The sequence below is a fragment of the Podarcis raffonei genome, chromosome 6 (genome assembly GCF_027172205.1).
Source record: "Podarcis raffonei isolate rPodRaf1 chromosome 6, rPodRaf1.pri, whole genome shotgun sequence".
Classification (NCBI taxonomy): Eukaryota; Metazoa; Chordata; class Lepidosauria; order Squamata; family Lacertidae; genus Podarcis; species Podarcis raffonei.
Window position 1 is genome coordinate 23321066 of NC_070607.1, and position 18840 is coordinate 23339905.

At 43.6% G+C, this 18840-nt stretch overlaps 1 protein-coding gene across 3 annotated transcripts in view; it reads right to left on the reverse strand.

Annotated features, from left to right (window-relative positions):
• LOC128415426 (glyoxal reductase-like) overlaps positions 1-18840 on the reverse strand; it is a 75590-nt gene that overhangs the window by 16308 nt on the left and 40442 nt on the right. For all 3 annotated transcript variants that reach the window (XM_053391606.1, XM_053391608.1, XM_053391607.1), the window contains exons 4-6: positions 7507-7598; positions 3999-4181; positions 2290-2349 (exon numbers count right to left, since the gene is read on the reverse strand). In XM_053391606.1, coding sequence (XP_053247581.1) covers positions 2290-2349; positions 3999-4181; positions 7507-7598 — 335 coding nt within the window. The remainder of the gene's footprint in view (positions 1-2289; positions 2350-3998; positions 4182-7506; positions 7599-18840) is intronic.

Sequence of the window (18840 nt, forward strand, 5' to 3'; positions counted from 1 at the left end):
AGTGATGGGAAAATGCACTAGAAAGTATGGGATAAAACTCCCCCACTGTCAGGGGACTGCCATTGGAACAGGGAAGGGAGGCAGAGGGGCAGTTGAGATACAGGGAACCTCTGAAGATCTTGAGAAGCAGTTCCTCTTCCTGCGGTGGGGAAAGCCACACCTCCAGTGGGGAAGAGGGGAAGGGACCAGAGGAGGATGCTGGGAGCCCCTGTGCCACACCTTGCCAGTCTGAGGGTGGAGAAAGCCACACCTCCAGGGTAAAGGAGGGGAAAGGGCTAGAGGATGCTGCTGGGAGCCTCGGCACCGCTCCTTGCCAAGCCCACCTTGCGCAGAGGTGTAAAACGCAAAGAAGGAAGGAAAAGGCTGGGGGTGACTAAGCTCTTTTGTTGGGGGAGGACCCGGAAACGACCACTCCCGGATTCTGCTAGCGATTGAGACAGACATGAACTGATGGTTCTGCAGTGTAAATAGTTTTGCACCAAAATAAAACCTGTTAAAGACAGGTCGGAGTCCTGCCTGGTTACTCACAAGCAACCACCACTAACATCTGACACCCACAAACAAATCAGAATGACTGCTCAATAAACAGCTGGTACTGTATATATCCTGTCCACAAACTTTATGCAAAAAAAAAACCCCTCAATACATGTACTGTCCAGAAGCAATGTTAAGGGTACAAGGGTCTTAAGCCCCCACCCCCCACATCCTGATCTGGTTCACTCTGCTTTCCACCCCACCCATATTGCAAATATAATTGCCTTTAATCTCCTTAATTGCAGGGGAACTGCCCCCTTCTAAATCTACACTTTAGTGTTAAATATTTTCTGCACTTTGGTCTCCCAAGAACTAAAGCTAAACTTCATTCTAATCCTCAACCAAACCTTTTTTCTTTTTGGGAACAAATATTCTTGTGTTCTAACCAGAAACAGACAAAGAGAACAATCTCTCATAGTGATAATTGACAACATCAAGTGGAGCAAGCAGAATCAATAGAAAAAAGAGGTATCTAATACTTTGCCTCTAGAAATGTTACTAAAATCATGATTTTTAAACTTAAACAATCAAATTCAAATTCCTCCTTTTTTCTGCCTAGTGAAAAGAGGAGAGATATCCCCTCTATAAGGAAATTTGAGTTTCAGCAGGCAGAAGTACGTTTAGGTTATTACTTATAAGGCTAAATCTTCATTTTGTTGTTGTTGTTTAGTCATGTCCGACTCTTCGTGATCCCATGGACCAGAGCATGCCAGGCACTCCTGTCTTCCACTGCCTCCTGCAGTTTGGGCTAAATCTTCATTTTAGCCCACCTCATTTTAAAACATACAAATTTAGCTTTATCCGTTTCAAATTTAGCTTTAGTCTACGTTTAACTGGGAATTGCTGCAGGATTTATTTCCTCTTTTAGCACATGATGCCCTTAATACACTATATTACATTTTTTAAATAATGCAGCCATTATGCTTTTGTTCTTCTCATGGAGGTGCCTACGTCACCTGGCTCCTTGCCATTTTCTCAATGTTTTGTCACTGGGATTGTGATGTTTCGGATCAATCAATAGCTTTTTAACTTCTCATTGTTTCCTTACACGTGTGCTTGCTAAAGTTCTTGTTCATTCTCATGTTATTCCCAAATATTCCACCTTATGTTAATAGACATGGCATGGCGGAAGGTAAAGGTAAAGGGACCCCTGACCATTAGGTCCAGTCGTGGCCGACTCTGGGGTTGCGGCGCTCATTTCGCTTTATTGGCTGAGAGGGCCGGTGTACAACATGACTAAGCCGCTTCTGGTGAACCAGAGCAGCGCACGGAAACGCCGTTTACCTTCCCACCAGAGCGGTACCTATTTGTCTACTTGCACTTTGACGTGCTTTTGAACTGCTAGGTTGGCAGGAGCAGGGACTGAGGAATGGGAGCTCACCCCGTTGCGGGGATTCATAGAATCATAGAATCATAGAGTTGGAAGAGACCACAAGGGCCATCGAGTCCAACCCCCTGCCAAGCAGGAAACACCATCAGAGCACTCCTGACATATGGTTGTCAAGCCTCTGCTTAAAGACCTCCAAAGAAGGAGACTCCACCACACTCCTTGGCAGCAAATTCCACTGTCGAACAGCTCTTACTGTCAGGAAGTTCTTCGAACCACCGACCTTCTGATTGGCAAGTCCTAGGCTCTGTGGTTTAACCCACAGCGCCACCCACATGCCATGGCAGAAGAGGAGTGTAAAATAATGAAAAGTTATGTCCAAAGTACAATAATTCATGTACATCTGGCACAAGGCAATCTGCTCTTACCTGACAGTTTTCCAGGACCCTCTCTGGTTTTGTAGACTTTGGAATAGTGACAATGCCATTCTAGAATGAAAAATAAAAACAATTTATATATTCCTAAAGTTCTATTTTTAAAAAGAAAACGTAAAGAGGGAGTGGGAGAATGAGTTAGAACTATCTCACCCAAGTCAATGTGTCTAATTAGTGGAAGTTGTCAGTGAATCATCTCTTTACAAATGTTAAGTTAACCTGAAACAATTCAGCTTAGCTGAGATGATAAGCAGGTGTCTGGAATGTACCAGGTGTGGAATTCTAATGACTGAAAGCTCTTCCATATAAAAACCCCTGCACATGGAAACTAGGTGTCAGGGAGAAGTATTTTAGTCTACTCTTCTTGCTGATGTGCTAGTTTCCTATGAACCCTGTAAACCCCTACCTCAGTGGTACAGCCCACATACAGGTTTATTCCCTTCATCTGCTGTTTGGAAGCGCTGGCCAGGCTTCCTCAACCTCGGCCCTCCAGATGTTTTGAGACTACAATACCCATCATCCCTGACCACTGGTCCTGCTAGCTAGGGATCATGGGAGTTGTAGGCCAAAAACATCTGGAGGGCCGAGTTTGAGGAAGCCTGCACTAGGCCAAAATACCTCCTTTAGCAAGACGTCTGCAGTCACTTTTGGGTCCTATGTGTCTCCGAATATAACAATATTAGAAGCCTCTCTATAAAACACTAATACTGAAATGACTTGCAAGTATATCTATCCATTGGAGGAGCCATGCGCTCATCAAACACAACTCTGCAGATCAAGTTTGGGCACAGTGGCATTGACAAAGAATTAATCCACACAGGACCCCACTTCTTGCAGGCCAGTATTTCAGCCTCCGTAGTTCTACACTGACAGAAGAAGAGGATGCTCAATTTTTGGATCTCTTCCACTAACAGATTGCTTGTGTAACACTGGAAGGAACAGCCAAGCTAAACTTAGTCCCAGGGACAAGGTATCTTTCAATCTCTCTACCCAACAATCGTCTAGACTTCAAGCCAATTACTTTAAATAGCCACCCAACAACCTTGAAACATCGGTGTACTCCTAGCACTGAGGGCACTAAGAGACACACGAGGTATGTCTACTATTACTGGGCATGTTTTATGTGGGTGGGCAGGAAATACATTAATGTTTAATAGGGTATTGTATTTTAGTGTTTTATTGGAAGCCGCCCAGAGTGGCTGGGGAAACCCAGGCAGATGGGCGGCGTATAAATAATAAATTATTGTTGTTGTTGTTGTTACTATTATTACTATTATTATTATTATTACAGACAAATTTTTAAAACAGAGATAGGTTCAGGGACACCAGCTCCTAGGAGCTGAACCCCTTTGAGCCTCCTCCCCGCTCAATATTTGTTAGCAGGGGGCTGAGCCCCCCTCAATGTTTGTCCAGGTGCGATGCTGTACATGATGCTATCACATGAGCCAGGAACCTGGTGGCTCCTCCTCTTCCTGCCATGGAGAGGAAGTGGTCCCCAGCCTGTGACAGCAGCAGCAGAAGGAGGAAAAGGTGGAGGAGCCACTGGAAATGGAAGCCAAGCTGCAACACAACGCACAAACATCACATGTCACATCCGGGTGTCACACACAACATCGTGCGTGACGTCAGCCCCTTCCCCCAGTATCTATTCGGATTCAGCGCACCTGGACGGGACCAAGAATGCTGGCAACTTTAGAACTTACCTGTATGCTCCAGCGTATACATATTTGTGCAGAAGTTCTGCCATATTTCTTTGCAAGCTGAATTACGTCTGGATGACTAAGGGCTTCACCTTTAGCAAGTGGGCAGTAGCCTTCGAAAACAATATTCCTGCTTTGGCAGTAATCCACTAATTCTTGAGGCCTATGGAAAGGGTGGTATTCAACCTTTTATAAAAGAGAAGAAACTTTGCAGTTAAAACCATCACCAGCTTTTAATCTATCACAACTCAAAGGTCAAGCAACTGAAGTGTTACTTCTTATTTGGCAGAGTGCTATCAGTTTTAAAAAAAAGAGGTAAGAAGAAATTGATATTGATATTTTCTCTTCCCTTCAAAATGCCAGGAAAAAGTCCCTTGGGTGGAAACATGGTACTCTGGAAAATTTGTACACTGGCTGCCAGCATCCTCGGAAGTGACAGAGATGCACCAACTCTTTGCAGTAATGTTTGAAGCAGTTTGCTGGGTGCATTAGAACTCTGTCCCAAGACAGCAATCATGCAAGATCATTGCCTCTTTCTCCTCCTCCTCCTCCTCTCCCACGTTCCTATGAATAAGAAACTGAGATTACACTGTGTTCTCAGAAAAGAACAGCACAGCCATACATGACCTGCCTATCACCAAAATGCCACTATACAAGTACCTGCCTTCACCTCAGTTGTACAATTCCACCTCTTTGTAGAGAAAAATTCACACAGTTGCTCTTCTACCATCATGAAATGATCTCAGCACATGAGCTATGTGGAGATGAGTCTTGTGGAATAGCCTGGCAAGTATTCAGCCAACCCATATGATCAAATTTGACCTCATTTGTAAGGCTTTCATCAAAATCTTCCATTAGGTTAGTTGGTTGTGCATAAATCTAAACAGAGGGTTACGGGAAGGAATCCCCCCCCCCAAAGGTGCAGCAGTAGCACGTTAATAAGTCCTACCTCAGGGACAACTTGGGGAAACATAGGCATTCTTAAACAACACACACAGCATGGCTGAAGTATCCTTAAAATGGAAAATCCCATTAATTTAAATTTGTATTTTTTAGAATTCTTACTTGAAGTTTCTTATTTAGCAACTTATCCAGTTCTTAAGTATATATATATTTTAGACACAGCATACATGTCTCTTCCCTCCTGACATATATGGACTGGTTACACTGTGACATTAATCCAGCCAATATTCTTGTAAACTTTATGGTATAAAGTAAACAAAAAACGTCCAGTCCAAGGAACTTAAACAGTCAAAGGGGGGAAAGTGAAGGAGAAGAGTGGAAGAAGAAAGAGTACGAGGGGCATGAACATAGAAAGTTTTAGAAGGGACGGGAAATTGGGCAAAAAAAGTGTATTGGATGCTGATGCCAAAAATGGTCCCACTAGGCAAGCTGGTCACAACCTCTCCCCCCCCCCAAAAAAAAAGAAAGAAAAGGAAAGGAAAGGAAAGGAAAGGAAAGGAAAGGAAAGGAAAGGAAAGGGAAAAGGACAATATGGTCCTTGATTTCTCATTAGTCTTACTTAGGCTTGTGATTAGTGTGCATGCAAAGACACACACACTTTTAAATTAATAGATATGGTGAAATCTCATCTGGTGGTTATGAATATGCAACCCAAGGGTTGTTAGGGATTAGAGCAGAATGTAAAAGTTTACTCTTTCATAGACTGGGAGAGAGGTGTCACAGTATACCTGCTGACATAGAAACCTGTCCTTTAGTTGCAACCATGTGTCAGGAAAATGTGGAGTTTATTAAAAGAGGAGTGTGGGCAGAAGAAAGAAAGAAAAAAGGCATATAAGTTAGCTTGCTTGCAGAAATCATCTGTGAAAGGAACTTTGTGTTCTGTTTGTGTGCCCCATCCAAACTGACGTTATTGGCTGGAGTGGCTCAATGATGGCGTCCCACCTCTCAAAATCAACAGTCAATTCCTCCTGAGGAATATGAGAATAGGAGGAGGTGACAGGCAAAAGGAAGAAGGAATAAATATGTGTGAATATGAGACGAATATAGCCCCAAGATTCTCGCAAGAAGTCATTCTGTGGCAAAACGTAGTAAAACGTGAACTATTCTGATGTTACCCCTCCCCGTAATTGAAGCATGGATGATTAAGCAAATAAAAAAAATGACACGGTTCCTGGACAGAAAAACACAACCCCCTCATGTGCACAAATCCAACATAAATTCTCTGGAAAAAAAGCTGCTTTAGCTGTCACACGTCTTCCAGTGACCTAACCGTTTTGCGTACTTTTGATGGAGAAGACGACACACTATCTTAGTTTAGCACCATGACATCAACACAGGGAATGTGGAAAATTTCGTCCACCCCGAGGAGGATGAAGGACTGCTTCCTGTTTCTCATCTTTAGTACATGTTGTCTTTCCAAGCAACAATAGTCAGGAACAATAGCCTGGCATCTGCTCAATCCAGACTCTGAAAAAACCAGGCTCTCAAAGGCTAGGCTGAGTCAGCCTAAACCGACTGTGATCAAAAATGACGGGCTGGATAAGAGACAAGGTTCAAACAGCAGACACATCCATCTCTTCAACCTTTGAAGTTTCTTGACCTCTCTGTGGCATTCAGCACCACATGTTTACAGTTTGCAGAGACATGGTGGAGGTGGCTTGTTTGCCCATGCTGCTTGCACCTGAACAGACTATGGGACATGCCCAGTATTTACTGTTGAAGACTCTGAGGAAGAATGGAAAAGCGATACTCCAGGTGGAGCTTTCAGACTCACCAAATGCCAGAGAACTAACAGTGTGTTATTTCCCAAGGAAGAAAAATGAGGGGAAAGTGCAGAAAAGGTCAACCATAAATTATCAGTACATTGGAATACCTTGGTGGGTGGGTGTGTTTTAAGAAACATGCAGGTTATGGAAAGGATGGGATAAGAGATTTATAAAATTATGCATCATATGGAAAAAGTTAATAAAGAAGCTTCCCCCCTCTCTTATAGTATTATAGCAGAACACCTCGTTTGGAATTACAGGTACCTCGGGTTAAGAACTTTGCTTCAGGATGAGAACAGAAATCACGCAGCAGTGGCAGCGGGAGACCCCATTAGCTAAAGTGGTACCTCAGGTTAAGAACAGTTTCAGGTTAAGAACGGACCTCTAGAATGAATTAAGTTCTTAACCCGAGGTACCACTGTATTCAATGAAACAGATTGTCAGGAGGTTCAGGTCTTCTGGCTCTCACTGGATGAAGTACTTGAACTCTGTGTACAGTTTCTGCCCAAACCTTTAATGCTCAAATCAGTTCAGTACATGGGCAAAATAGGTGCTATATGTGGCTAGCAAGGAATATTGATCCAGCCCTTGGGTTCCATTATATAGGAATGGGGCAGGCACAGCTTCAATGTGGGACTGAGTAGCAGCTGTTGACTAGGGATTTGCCCTCACTTTGTTGGGTGTGTGGTGCTGGATTCAAGTCCTCTCATGCTCTCCATCATCTGCCCAAAACACCAGTTTCCTAGTCAAAGCCTTCTAACCACTAGGCATAGTATACTCACCTGGTTAACATGCGGGGTTACTTGGCAGTCTTCCTTCAGTTGTTCCAAATGAGAAATAAGAAAGTTGCTTACTCCAATAGACCAGCATAAACCTGAACGAAAGCAAAAAAGGTGCTACATGTTTATAACTTTCTGCCATGGTGGGAGACAGCAGCGTAGCGTGGGTTGTCAGCACCCGGGGCAAGGCAAGTAATTTGCGCCCCCTAACCCGGGGCAAGGCAAGTAATTTGCGCCCCCTAACCCCTAACCTGCCGCCGCTGCCAGCTTCTTCTTGCTGCTGCCTGGGCTGGGGTATTTACGGTAAGGTAGCCACGGCGGCGGCGGCGGGTCCGTGTCAGGTGATCTGAGGCGAGTTGCCGCTGGCGCTGCCGCCCAAACGCCGCCGCTTGCCCGGAGGAGGAGGAGGGCAGAGAGGCGAGGAAAATGCAACATGGCCCAGCAGCTGCAGCGGCGGCGGCGGGGCTGTGAGGAGGGGCTGCCTGGCGCGCCCTCCACGGCCCTGACGCGCGGGGACCGCGGCGAGCGCTGAGAGCCACTGCCAGCTCGTCGGTTCCGCGAGACATGGGGCTGTGCTACAGCCTGCACCCGAGGCTCTTCGGCGACTCCGGAGGCGGCGAGCGCCCCCCCCAGATGTTGCGCCCAGTGCGGCTGGCCCCCCCTGCACCCCCCACGCTACGCCACTGGTGGGAGAAAAGAGAGGGGCCTAGTGCACACATTATAACCAAGTGGCCCAACTGAAAAGAGGATTAGGTTTAACAGTGCTTCAGCTGTACGTGGGGTCCACTCCCACGTACAATTTCTGTAGTCACTCAGGGAACCCGTCATCAGTGAACACCTAGAGCCGGCAGACAATTGCTGACACCATGTGTGTACTTTACCATTTAAAATCTGAACACTTTTGGTACCCAAATTTAAGTAGTAGAGCATGCCTTGGCTGTGTCCGAATGGCCCTGTGCAAATAACCACCTCTCAGCATCAGTCAGCTTTCTTATGAGATAAGAAAAGGTTGTTACCTTTTCTTATCTCATACAAGCTCTCAGAAGAGGGTGGGCTATAAAAATAAATACATTTTAGGAATGATGAAATGGTCATCAAGTGAGGGAAAGATTACACACACCCCAATTTATGCGTAACGAGAGTTCTGAGTAGCATCATACGGTAATTTTTAAAAAAGAACAACACTGAACTTGCAGTTTGACAGCATTATCTGAGGACACAATTCAATCAAGATCCCTTTAGGAAGCAGTTTTATAATCTAAATACACAGGGGGCTCCCTGGTGGATTCGAGCTCCAGGCTAAATTCTGGGAAAAGCTGGTGTAGTGTAAGCAAAGAACAATTGGACTTTGCCAGGTTGAAAAGGAGGAAATGGTGTTCTGAACAGCCTGCCAAGAGCTCAAAAGAAGTGGAACATGCGTAGAAGACTAATAGGGTGTAAGAAAACACAAGGACAAACAATCCAAACAGACTTCTGACTACTTTCAGGTTATTACTGCAAGGAAGGCATTCAGTAAAATAAAACCCACAGAAACTATACTTATGAAGTCAGGAATTAAGAGCACAAATCTATAGCTGGGTTTTGCATTTTCTAACGCTGCCTGCCATCAAAGGGCCGTGATTACATGCATGCAGCTCAGCATGCTTCCACAAAATTATGTGTGTGTATAGAACTGAACTGTGCCAATAGTCCCAGAAAAGCTAAAAAGAAGAGGGAAATTTGCCCTAATTTGCTAAACTAAAGCGATTGTTGCGTAAGTGGTTTCATCTGCCATAGGCAAACTGATAACATCCAGAAAGTTTAAGGCAATCTGCTTTCGCTGAATCCATCTCATGTCTTTATTGGCAAGGGTTGCAAGCTTTCAAACTGCACAGAACTCTTGTTTCAGAATGAAACTATTATATGGGGCAATTATCAGCCATACTGATGTTCTTGTGCTTCGCGGCAGTGCTAGATTAGTTATCCTGTGTATTCTACAGAATACTGCAATGGAAAAGTACGAGGTCATCCTGCTTCCTTGAACAGTGGAGACAAGGGTGGTTTCCTCCCTTCCCCAGAGTCCTGACGACCAAGGGTCAAGCTCATTGATGGAGGAAAATTTAAGACATGGGTAACAAAACATGGAAGCTACTTAGACAGCCCAAACACAGCACAAGGGGCTTGTGAAGACAGCAGTCGGGCAGGGAACAATGGGAGAAAGGAATAACTCTGAGCAGCCATCAAAATGATGGGGCATTGTTCTTGGCTAAGAAGCAGCCATGCACTAATTTTGATTTCTGTTTTAGAGTGCACATTATGGTAAAGTGAGCAGGTTCTGGTCCCTTAACCCTACCAGCCCAACAAAAGATAATGTTTTAAAAATAATTTCCAACACTGTATGGAACCTACCCAACAACCTTCAGTTAAGTTGACCCTCGAATAATTCTGAATGGTGTTCACGCTTCTGCCACTGTAGAATTCCTGGGAGAAGAAAGTTCTCCAGAAAAAGTTTGTTCAGAAAAAGCCTCTCTCTTAACCAGAAGCTTCAGATGAAAAACAGGAGGTGGCTAGTTCCATCACAACCTAGTTGTGAGCTTACTTGCAGTACCTCTTTATTGGGTAAAAGGACTGGATGGACCTTTCATGTGAGGCAGTAAACGAAATATTATATTTTTTATGAATAACCAGAGACAGACCATTGGTTCCAAAGTTCACATAGCTCACTTCCCCGAGAGCTCAGGGTAGACAACAACATTTTACTTCAATGACCGCTCTATTATAACAAATATTATAAAGCTTTTAAAACATGAAGTAAAAGTCTCTGTGTGTGTGTGCGCACACACACACACACCAAAAAAAATGCCATTAGGATCTCCTAAGATACGATCCTGTTTAATAAATAGATTGGCAATATGATCACTCACAACTTATGAACAGACTGCTTACCAAATTAGACTTTGCTTGAATAAATATGACAATATTTGGAATGCGTTTATACAAAATGTATAATAGGCTATTAATAGTTACATATGTATTCAGATAAAAATTGCAACTTTAGAAAAGAATGTATGGGTTAGGGTATTTTTTCACACATATCCATATATTATTTCTTTCTCAACACGTTTTTGTGCCTTTTCATTTTTCTTTTCGTTCATTTTTCTTTGTATCCCTTCATTTATTTAAAACTGAAAACTTTTCAATAAAATATTAATACCAACAAACCCTTAGGAGCTAAAGCAAACAGCAGAAGATCAAAGCTGAACATTCCCAACTTTGGAAACCAGAGTGTACGCAAATTCCGAAAGATACCTTCAACAATGTCATTGAATGAAAAAGCTCTAAATCCATATTGAGGCTGAGAGAAAAAGGGCTTTTTCCAATGGCAACATTTGAATAGTGAACGTCTTGGACCACAACAACAGCTTCTTAACTGCTACATGCACTGCGTTTATGGACATGATAGGCTAGATCTTTTGATTGCTCTTAGGGACTGCAATATGACACAGAAAAGGAGTCAACCTTAACGCGTGATGGGGCTCAATACTAGCAGTGCTTTATCAGGGAAGGCCAGGACTTTAATGTGATGCTGCACCAAAGCTTGAGGGAGCCGACAGCTCCCAGAACACGGAGGTAGCATAAATCCAGCAACCTCTCACTCGTGAAAAGGTGAAAACGGAACAGACACAAGTTAATCTGAAAAATACAGCATGAGACAATTTCGAAAGGATTATTAACATGCTAATGAATTGGCACACAGCCACCCTATGCGTGGAATCACCACTGATTTGTCTTGTCACGAGAATCATACATAAATGGAACAGCTAGAGGGAAGGAACTCCTTGTCCGTCTCAAACAGCTGTGTTGTCAAGCCCAGCATGCTTGCATAATTCCCATTAATGCTAATAGGATTCAGGGATGTATAATGGGGTGGACACCTACCTTGATCCGGGATTTAAATATAAATTTATATTAACATAAAAGGAACATTTGCAATTCAGATGCAGCGCTCACCATACCATTTGCATGCTAGAGAGGAGCAGCAAAATATGGCAATGCATCAATTTTGCTTGTTATATGTGAGCTGCACGCATTCATACGCGCAAGCGGTAATATATGGCCTTTAAATCAGTAGATACCTTGCCCTGAAGGTCGTGGAACGAGGAAGATGTTCACAATATGAGGCCATTTTTCCGAAATGTCAGCGTTCACCATGCACAACCAACTTACTCACAAAAGTATGAATGTACCTGCAACATACTTCAATGAAGAAACACATAAAAGCATTCTTCATTGACATATATTACAAGTATATCTGTCCATTGGGGGGCGTGGTCTAATCATTGGTTGTGCATAGGCCTGGCCAATGTATTGATACATCATCCTGAGGACAGTCTTCCCAGAGTGGTGCATGCTCTAGTTATCTCCCACTTGGACTACTGCAATGCGCTCTATGTGGGGCTACTTTCGAAGGTGACCCGGAAACTGCAACTAATCCAGAATGCGGCAGCTAGACTAGTGACTGGGAGTGGCCGCCGGGACCACATAACACTAGTCCTGAGAGATCTGCATTGGCTCCCAGTACGTTTCTGAGCACAATTCAAAGTGTTGGTGCTGACCTTTAAAGCCCTAAAGGGCCTTGGTCCTGTATACCTGAAGGAGCGTCTCCACCCCCATCGTTCAGCCCGGACACTGAGATCCAGCGCCGAGGGCCTTCTGGCGGTTCCCTCATTGCGAGAAGTGAGGTTACAGGGAACAAGGCAGAGGGCCTTCTCGGTAGTGGCACCCGCCCTGTGGAACACCCTCCCTTCAGATGTGAAGGAAATAAGCAGCTATCTTCTTTTTAAAAGACATCTGAAGGCAGCCTTGTTTAGGGAAGTTTTTAATATTTAATGCTGTATTGTTTTTAACACTTGATTGGAAGCCGCCCAGAGTGGCTGGGGAAACTCAGCCAGAAGGGCGGGGTATAAATAATAAATTAATATTATTATTATTATCCAGGACCAGTTTGAGGGCCAGAGCACAATGGTGCCTTCACCCTGCGGTATATCATGGGTGGCGCTTGCCTGCTGCCCAGCGCCTAACCTTCCTTCTCCGGCTGCCTCCTTCCTCCCTGCGATGGGCACTGGCAGCAGTGGGATGGCAGCAGTGTCACCCCAGCACCTCGCAGAGCCGGGGCTGATGCTCCTTGCTCCTCCCTCCATGCACCACACTCCAGAGGGAGCTGCGGCGGCTTCGCCCCAGCACCTTACAGGGTTGGTGCTCCTTCCTTTCCAACGCTGCAGTGTATCGCTATACACTGGTGATACATCACAACGTTGAAAGAAGGTGAAAGACTTCTGGGAAAAGATTTATAATGAATTGGAAAAAATGTTGAGATATACATTTATTAAGAAACCAGAAGCCTTTTTACTTGGAATAATAGGATTGGATTTGCCCAAGAAAGATGTCAGATTGCTTTTGTATGCCACAGCTGCAGCTAGAATTTTGCTGGCCAAGAATTGGAAAACACAAGAAGTACCAACAGTGGAGGAATGGCAGATGAAGATGATGGATTTTTTGGAGCTAGCCGACCTGACCGGAAGAGTCCGCGACCAGAAGGAGGAGGAGGAGTATCAAGAGGAATGGAAGAAATTCAAAGATTATTTAGTTAAATATGTTAAGATAAATTAAATAGAATTACTTGCGAGTACCAAATTGGCCTAGGATTCAAATATGTGATGTTGTAGAATACTATGGATAAAAGTTAAAATGAAAAGAAAGAAAGAAAGAGGTTAATGGACCAAGTAAATTTTATGTGAAACTAGTTTTGGAAAACTGCTACAATGATATATATGGAAACTCAGCCAGGCGGATTCGAGGAAGTCACCCAACAATGATAACAAAAGTGGAATTTTTACAGTTAGGATATATGTTTGTTTGTTTTTTGATGTTTTTTGTTTATGTTTGTGGACATGTTTGTTATAAATTTGGAAAATTTAATTTAAAAAATTTGAAGAAAAAGAAAAGCTGATACCGCCCAGCCCTAGTTCTGCATGTTATATATGGACCCTCACTGCCTATTGCACAGCATCCACTACACCCCTGTTGTCAGACATATGCTGACAAATGACAAAAAACCTCATACAGGTGACTGGTATTTTTTCAAGTGCTTAGAAATTCAGAAACTTCACCTGCCAATGTGCACTTGTGATCCTTAGTTCAGACACAACTGCATGCCGTCAATGCCACACCAGCTTCTAAAAAGAGCAAGCAGTATTTTAGTAGACAGCAAAGGAAATCTTAGCAATGTGGCTTTTTACACAGTTGTGTTAATATTATCCCTTTTAACTACACTGTCCTTTACAGGTTCCTACCCAAAGGAGCTTATAATCTAAAGTGAGAGTTAATTTCGCTTTGGTCCCAGCAACACAAAAAGCCAAGCGAAGGGCAGGCTGAAAGACAATGTAAAATCCAGGGGGAGATGGAGATGTCCTAATTCTTGGCTTCCAAAAGGCATTTGGAAAGTAGACCCGTTAATCTTGAGCACTGGGCTGTTTGACAACTTTCATTTAAACTAACGATCATGTGCTCAATATGTGTCCTGTTAATTGGGTTACAACCCACGACGCAGCAGTTTGCATAATTTGAATTTAATCTGCGAGAGCAGGTCAAGCTCCCAGAGTTTAGGCCTATGGCGGAAGAGAAAACAAGTAAATAGATTCACCATGGTCCACACAACTAATAAATCAATATTTCAAAAGAAGCCAGGAACAAAACATTACTTCCAATTGTAATATGAAAGGGAATGGGGCAAAGATGTTCCACTTTGTATTGAAAATCTTAATTGATGTTGACTTGAAGAATGAAAGAACTTACAAGAGCTGGCAATGAGAACCGTAGAAGATACAAATGTATTTTAAAGTGTGGGTTGCTGGTAGATCAATGTCCTGCTCTAAGATCAGAGTTTAATTCCCCAAAGCAGATTATTTTTCAGTGGTCTGCTCATTTTAGTTTCAGGTTTCTTAATGAAAGATAATAGTTACATCTCCATCCTTTTTTAAGCCGCTAGTTTCTCATTTGTTTGGTTTCAAGCTGGGTTTCCCAAGTTTGCTTTCCATTATGTCAAGAATGCAACTGGTTCAAGCCTCCCCAGACCCAAGCAAAATGAGGTTTGTAGTGCTCAGTGTGGGCACAGGACCGGTTTCATGGAAGCGTAGAGTTGGAAGGGGCAATAAGGGTCATCTAGTCCAACCCCCGGAAATGCAGGAATCTTTTGCCCGACATGAGACTTGAACCCACGACCACGAGATTGACAGTCTCATGCTCTACCAACCCAGATGGGTTTCATACCTTGGGGAAAGATTTTAATTTCCTTACACCATCCCTCACAATTGTGGTATCACATGAAAAAACTTGAATGGGAATTGGATGGGGGAAATGGTCGATGGTTGCTGCATCTCCCCCTTCGGGCTGCATTTATTTGGGCTGAGCCTTCCCAAACCCCAGTGTGACATCAGAACAAGTTAGCAAGTTAGCCAATTGCACAAAGAAAATCAGGGCAGAAAGAAAGGAGGAAGATCAAGACGGAAATAGCAAGGGTGCATTGGTAAAGACACACTTTTAAGGCATTTGATGTAGGTCCTAGAGTTACCTGTGTCACCCCCCCAACCAATGTCAGCCTTGTTGTTGTTTAGTCGTGTCCGACTCTACGTGACCCCATGGACCAGAGCATGCCAGGCACTCCTGTCTTCCACTGCCTCCCGCAATTTGGTCAAACAAGATCATGGATCACTGCCTTGCCATGGCGAAGGGGCTTGAATAACTCAAAGAAGCTATGAACTATGCTGAGCAGGGCACCCAAGATGGACTGGTCATAGTGGAGAGTTTTGACCAAACATGATCCACCTGGAGCAGGAACCGGCAAGCCACTCCAGGATCCCTGCCAAGAAAACTCCATGGACAAAGACAACAGGCATATAAAAAATGTCAGCCTTATCCACAGTTAATGACTGTGTTGGGAACAACTTTAAATATGGTTAACACCAAACCGACCCCATTAACAGCTTCAAATGCTGATGTCGAATCCTGACTATGCATAGAGCCCATGCATGTGCAATCTTCATGTACGTAGGCATGTAGAGATAATCTACTGCAGGGTTTCCCAAACTTGGGTCCCCATCTGATTTGACGACTACAACTCCCATAATCCCTAGCTAGCAGGACCAATGGTCAGGGATTATGGGAATTGTAGTCCAAAACCAGCAGGCAACTCAAGTCTGGAAAACACTGATCTATTGTAAAGCCAACTGTTTCTTTCTGGATAAATTGTGTCAGTATCATCCTGTTCTAGTTCATTCACAGTCCTTAGAACTACTCCCATCAACCTTTCAGACAAAGCTGCTGTTGTGAATTATGACAAAGGAAGTTCAGAAACAACTCAGTGATAATACTTCATATGCACCTATATAACAGCGGTCCTACTAAGGAGATTTTGATCCGTTTGTGTTAGAGAAGACTGGGTAATGTCTAATAAAAACAACTAATTCTCTTTTCAGCAAGTATCCAAGAATACTGATGATTTCTATGCTTCCAAAAATACAAGTACCTAGCTGTCTACTATCAGGGAGATCAATAATTTGGAACTGAGGATCTATTTGGAACCTCTATCTAAATATTAGGGTGTTGTTTTTAAGAGCTTAATTTAGATTCATTTTTATGAGGTCTGTAGTACATAATCCATCTTCTAGCAGGAAAACAAAATACTTTATCATCAAAGTTGAGAAGCTCTGTGTTCAAGAGGGTACAAGCACTGCATACTGATATATCAAAGGAGGATAATATCAAGGTTTTACAAATTAATTAGGTTTACACGACGATTTATGTTCACCTACTCATTTCTTATTTGATTTAATGGATATTATTCTTGGGGAAAGGGGGGCAATTAAGGAGCCTCTTTCCAAATATGACTGGCTTCCTGCAGAGTTTTCCAACAGCGGAGACTATGAAATTGGAGTTACATCAATATACGTGCAAGTCAAGTATTGAATATACAACTTCAGGCCACCTTTGGAGTGATTTATTCGGGACTTCAAAAATATCCCTGCAGGATCACTCTATTAACAGAGACGGATTGTGCTTTGTTATGAGGTTGCTGTTAATGGATTTATCACAAATGGTTTTGTTTGAAAGTGCCTGAAGTCGGTGATTTGACAAAATAATGCTATGTTCTTCTGATGGCTGTGGATGGTCCCCTGAACTGGCAGAGATGGGCACAAGATGAGCGCTTAAATTTCTATGCAATTCAGGTTGTTCTGTCCCTTTAATTCCCAAATGAAAAGCTTCTGGTTTATTCATTTTTATGCGACTACAGCGGTAAGTAGGTTACTCGCCCCAAAATGGAAAGAAGCAGAAGACCCAGCAAAGGAAGAATGGATACAAAAACTTATGAAATATGCAGAAATGTGCGAAACTTACCGGAAGAATTAAGAAATCGCGATAACAAACTTTTCATAAAAGAATGGAAATGGTTTATTGAATATTTACAGACAAATTGCAAACGGATAAAAATGTTGGCAGGATTACTTAACAACCTGCAGTTTCATAAGAGTATATATTTAAAGTAGATAATTAAATGAGCAGATTAAATGAATTTGCATATGCAGGAGGTATTTTAAAAAATTAATTTAAGGAACCGCAGAAAAAGGGGGGGAAGGAAGTCAAACTTTGAAATGTGAAAACGATTGTAAAACTAGTGAAATCTATAAGCCTGGTGAGTATAAATAATAACTTTTTTTTTAGTTGAGCGCTTAAGAATTGTGTGCGAGAAACTGCAGCATTGCTGTTAGTACACAATGGGCAGGCTGGTGGCAAGAGACTGCAAGATTTCTCCCTGTGGACTTGATATGGGTTAGTGGTTCTGCAACTTGCAGCTATGTCTCTGTGTCCATTTATGTTATACTTGTAACTAAAGTAATACCGAAGACACAGCACGTTTCCATTGCTACTACGTCTGGAACCAACCAAGAAAGCGAGGAGAGTGCAGGCAGTGACCATTCTGTGCACATCCAATTGATGTGTGACCGCCAACATCCGAGTCCTTTCAGAGCCGGAAGAGGGCAGAACAGGGGCAGAACAGGGGGACGGAAAGGGGCAGGGCAGAACGGGGCAGGGCTTTTGCGTGCTCCGCCAACACGAGTGGGCCAGGAAATGTGCAAAATGGTCACCATGTGTATAATAACATTATTGATGGATTATCAGCACACCAGCATTCTGTAACATTCAGTGGTTTAGAACTTATGTACTTTCGACGGGGTGAGCTCCTGTTGCTCGGTCCCTGCTCCTGCCAACCTAGCAGTTTGAAAGCACATCAAAGTGCAAGTAGATAAACAGGTACCGCTCCAGCGGGAAGGTAAACGGCATTTCCGTGCGCTGCTCTGGTTCACCAGAAGCGGCTTAGTCATGCTGGCCACGTGACTCGGAAGCTGTACGCCGGCTCCCTCGGCCAATAAAGCGAGATGAGCACCACAGCCTCAGAGTCGGCCACGACTGGACCTAATGGTCAGGGGTCCCTTTACCCAGTGGCGTAGCGTGGGTTGTCAGCACCCGGGGCAAGGCAAGTAATTTGCGCCCCCTAACCCGTGGATTTTAGCACTTGAGTGCGAGCGCGCCCCCCCCGATGTTGCGCCCGGTGCGGCCGGCCCCCCCTGCACCCCCCACGCTACGCCACTGCCTTTACCTTTTTACTTTCGGGTGGACTTGGTTTCAGCAAAGCAGTAACAGGGCCGGTGAGGAAGTGCAAGCCAGGGAGCGCATACCATTAAATGCCTCTGAGAACTGTTGGGGCAGCCTTAAATATACCTGTGGGGCCTGAAGAAAAGCAGAAGTGAGGAAGGCTAGGCCAGAGAGCACATACCATCAGTTCCAGACACAACTATCAGCTGAGAGAACTTGGTCTATATTTTGGACCATTTGTTGTAAAAACTGTAAACGGCCATAGGTACCATGGCAGGAAGGAGGTATATAAATGCAGTCATTCCATCATTTGACGGCCGTTTACTCAATCTGTTTTTCAAAATACCAAATCAGCTTCCTTTTCTGTCAAAGAGGAAGTTGAAACGTACACGTGCTGCTGTGTTTCACATCTCAAAACAGCCTTTTAGAGAATAGCCTTTGGCAACTTTTATGACTAGCTTTACTAAATACTAATAATAATACCCACCCACCCATCACAATAGGGTCCCAGGTCACGTTATAGCAATTTAAACGCACAATATTTAAAACAGTTTCAAGCAAATTCCTGTGACGGATTGGGCTGCTGGGGCATGCTCTCAATTGCTCTTCTGATTGTTCAAATTGCCTCACAGGCATGAAAGAGATGCA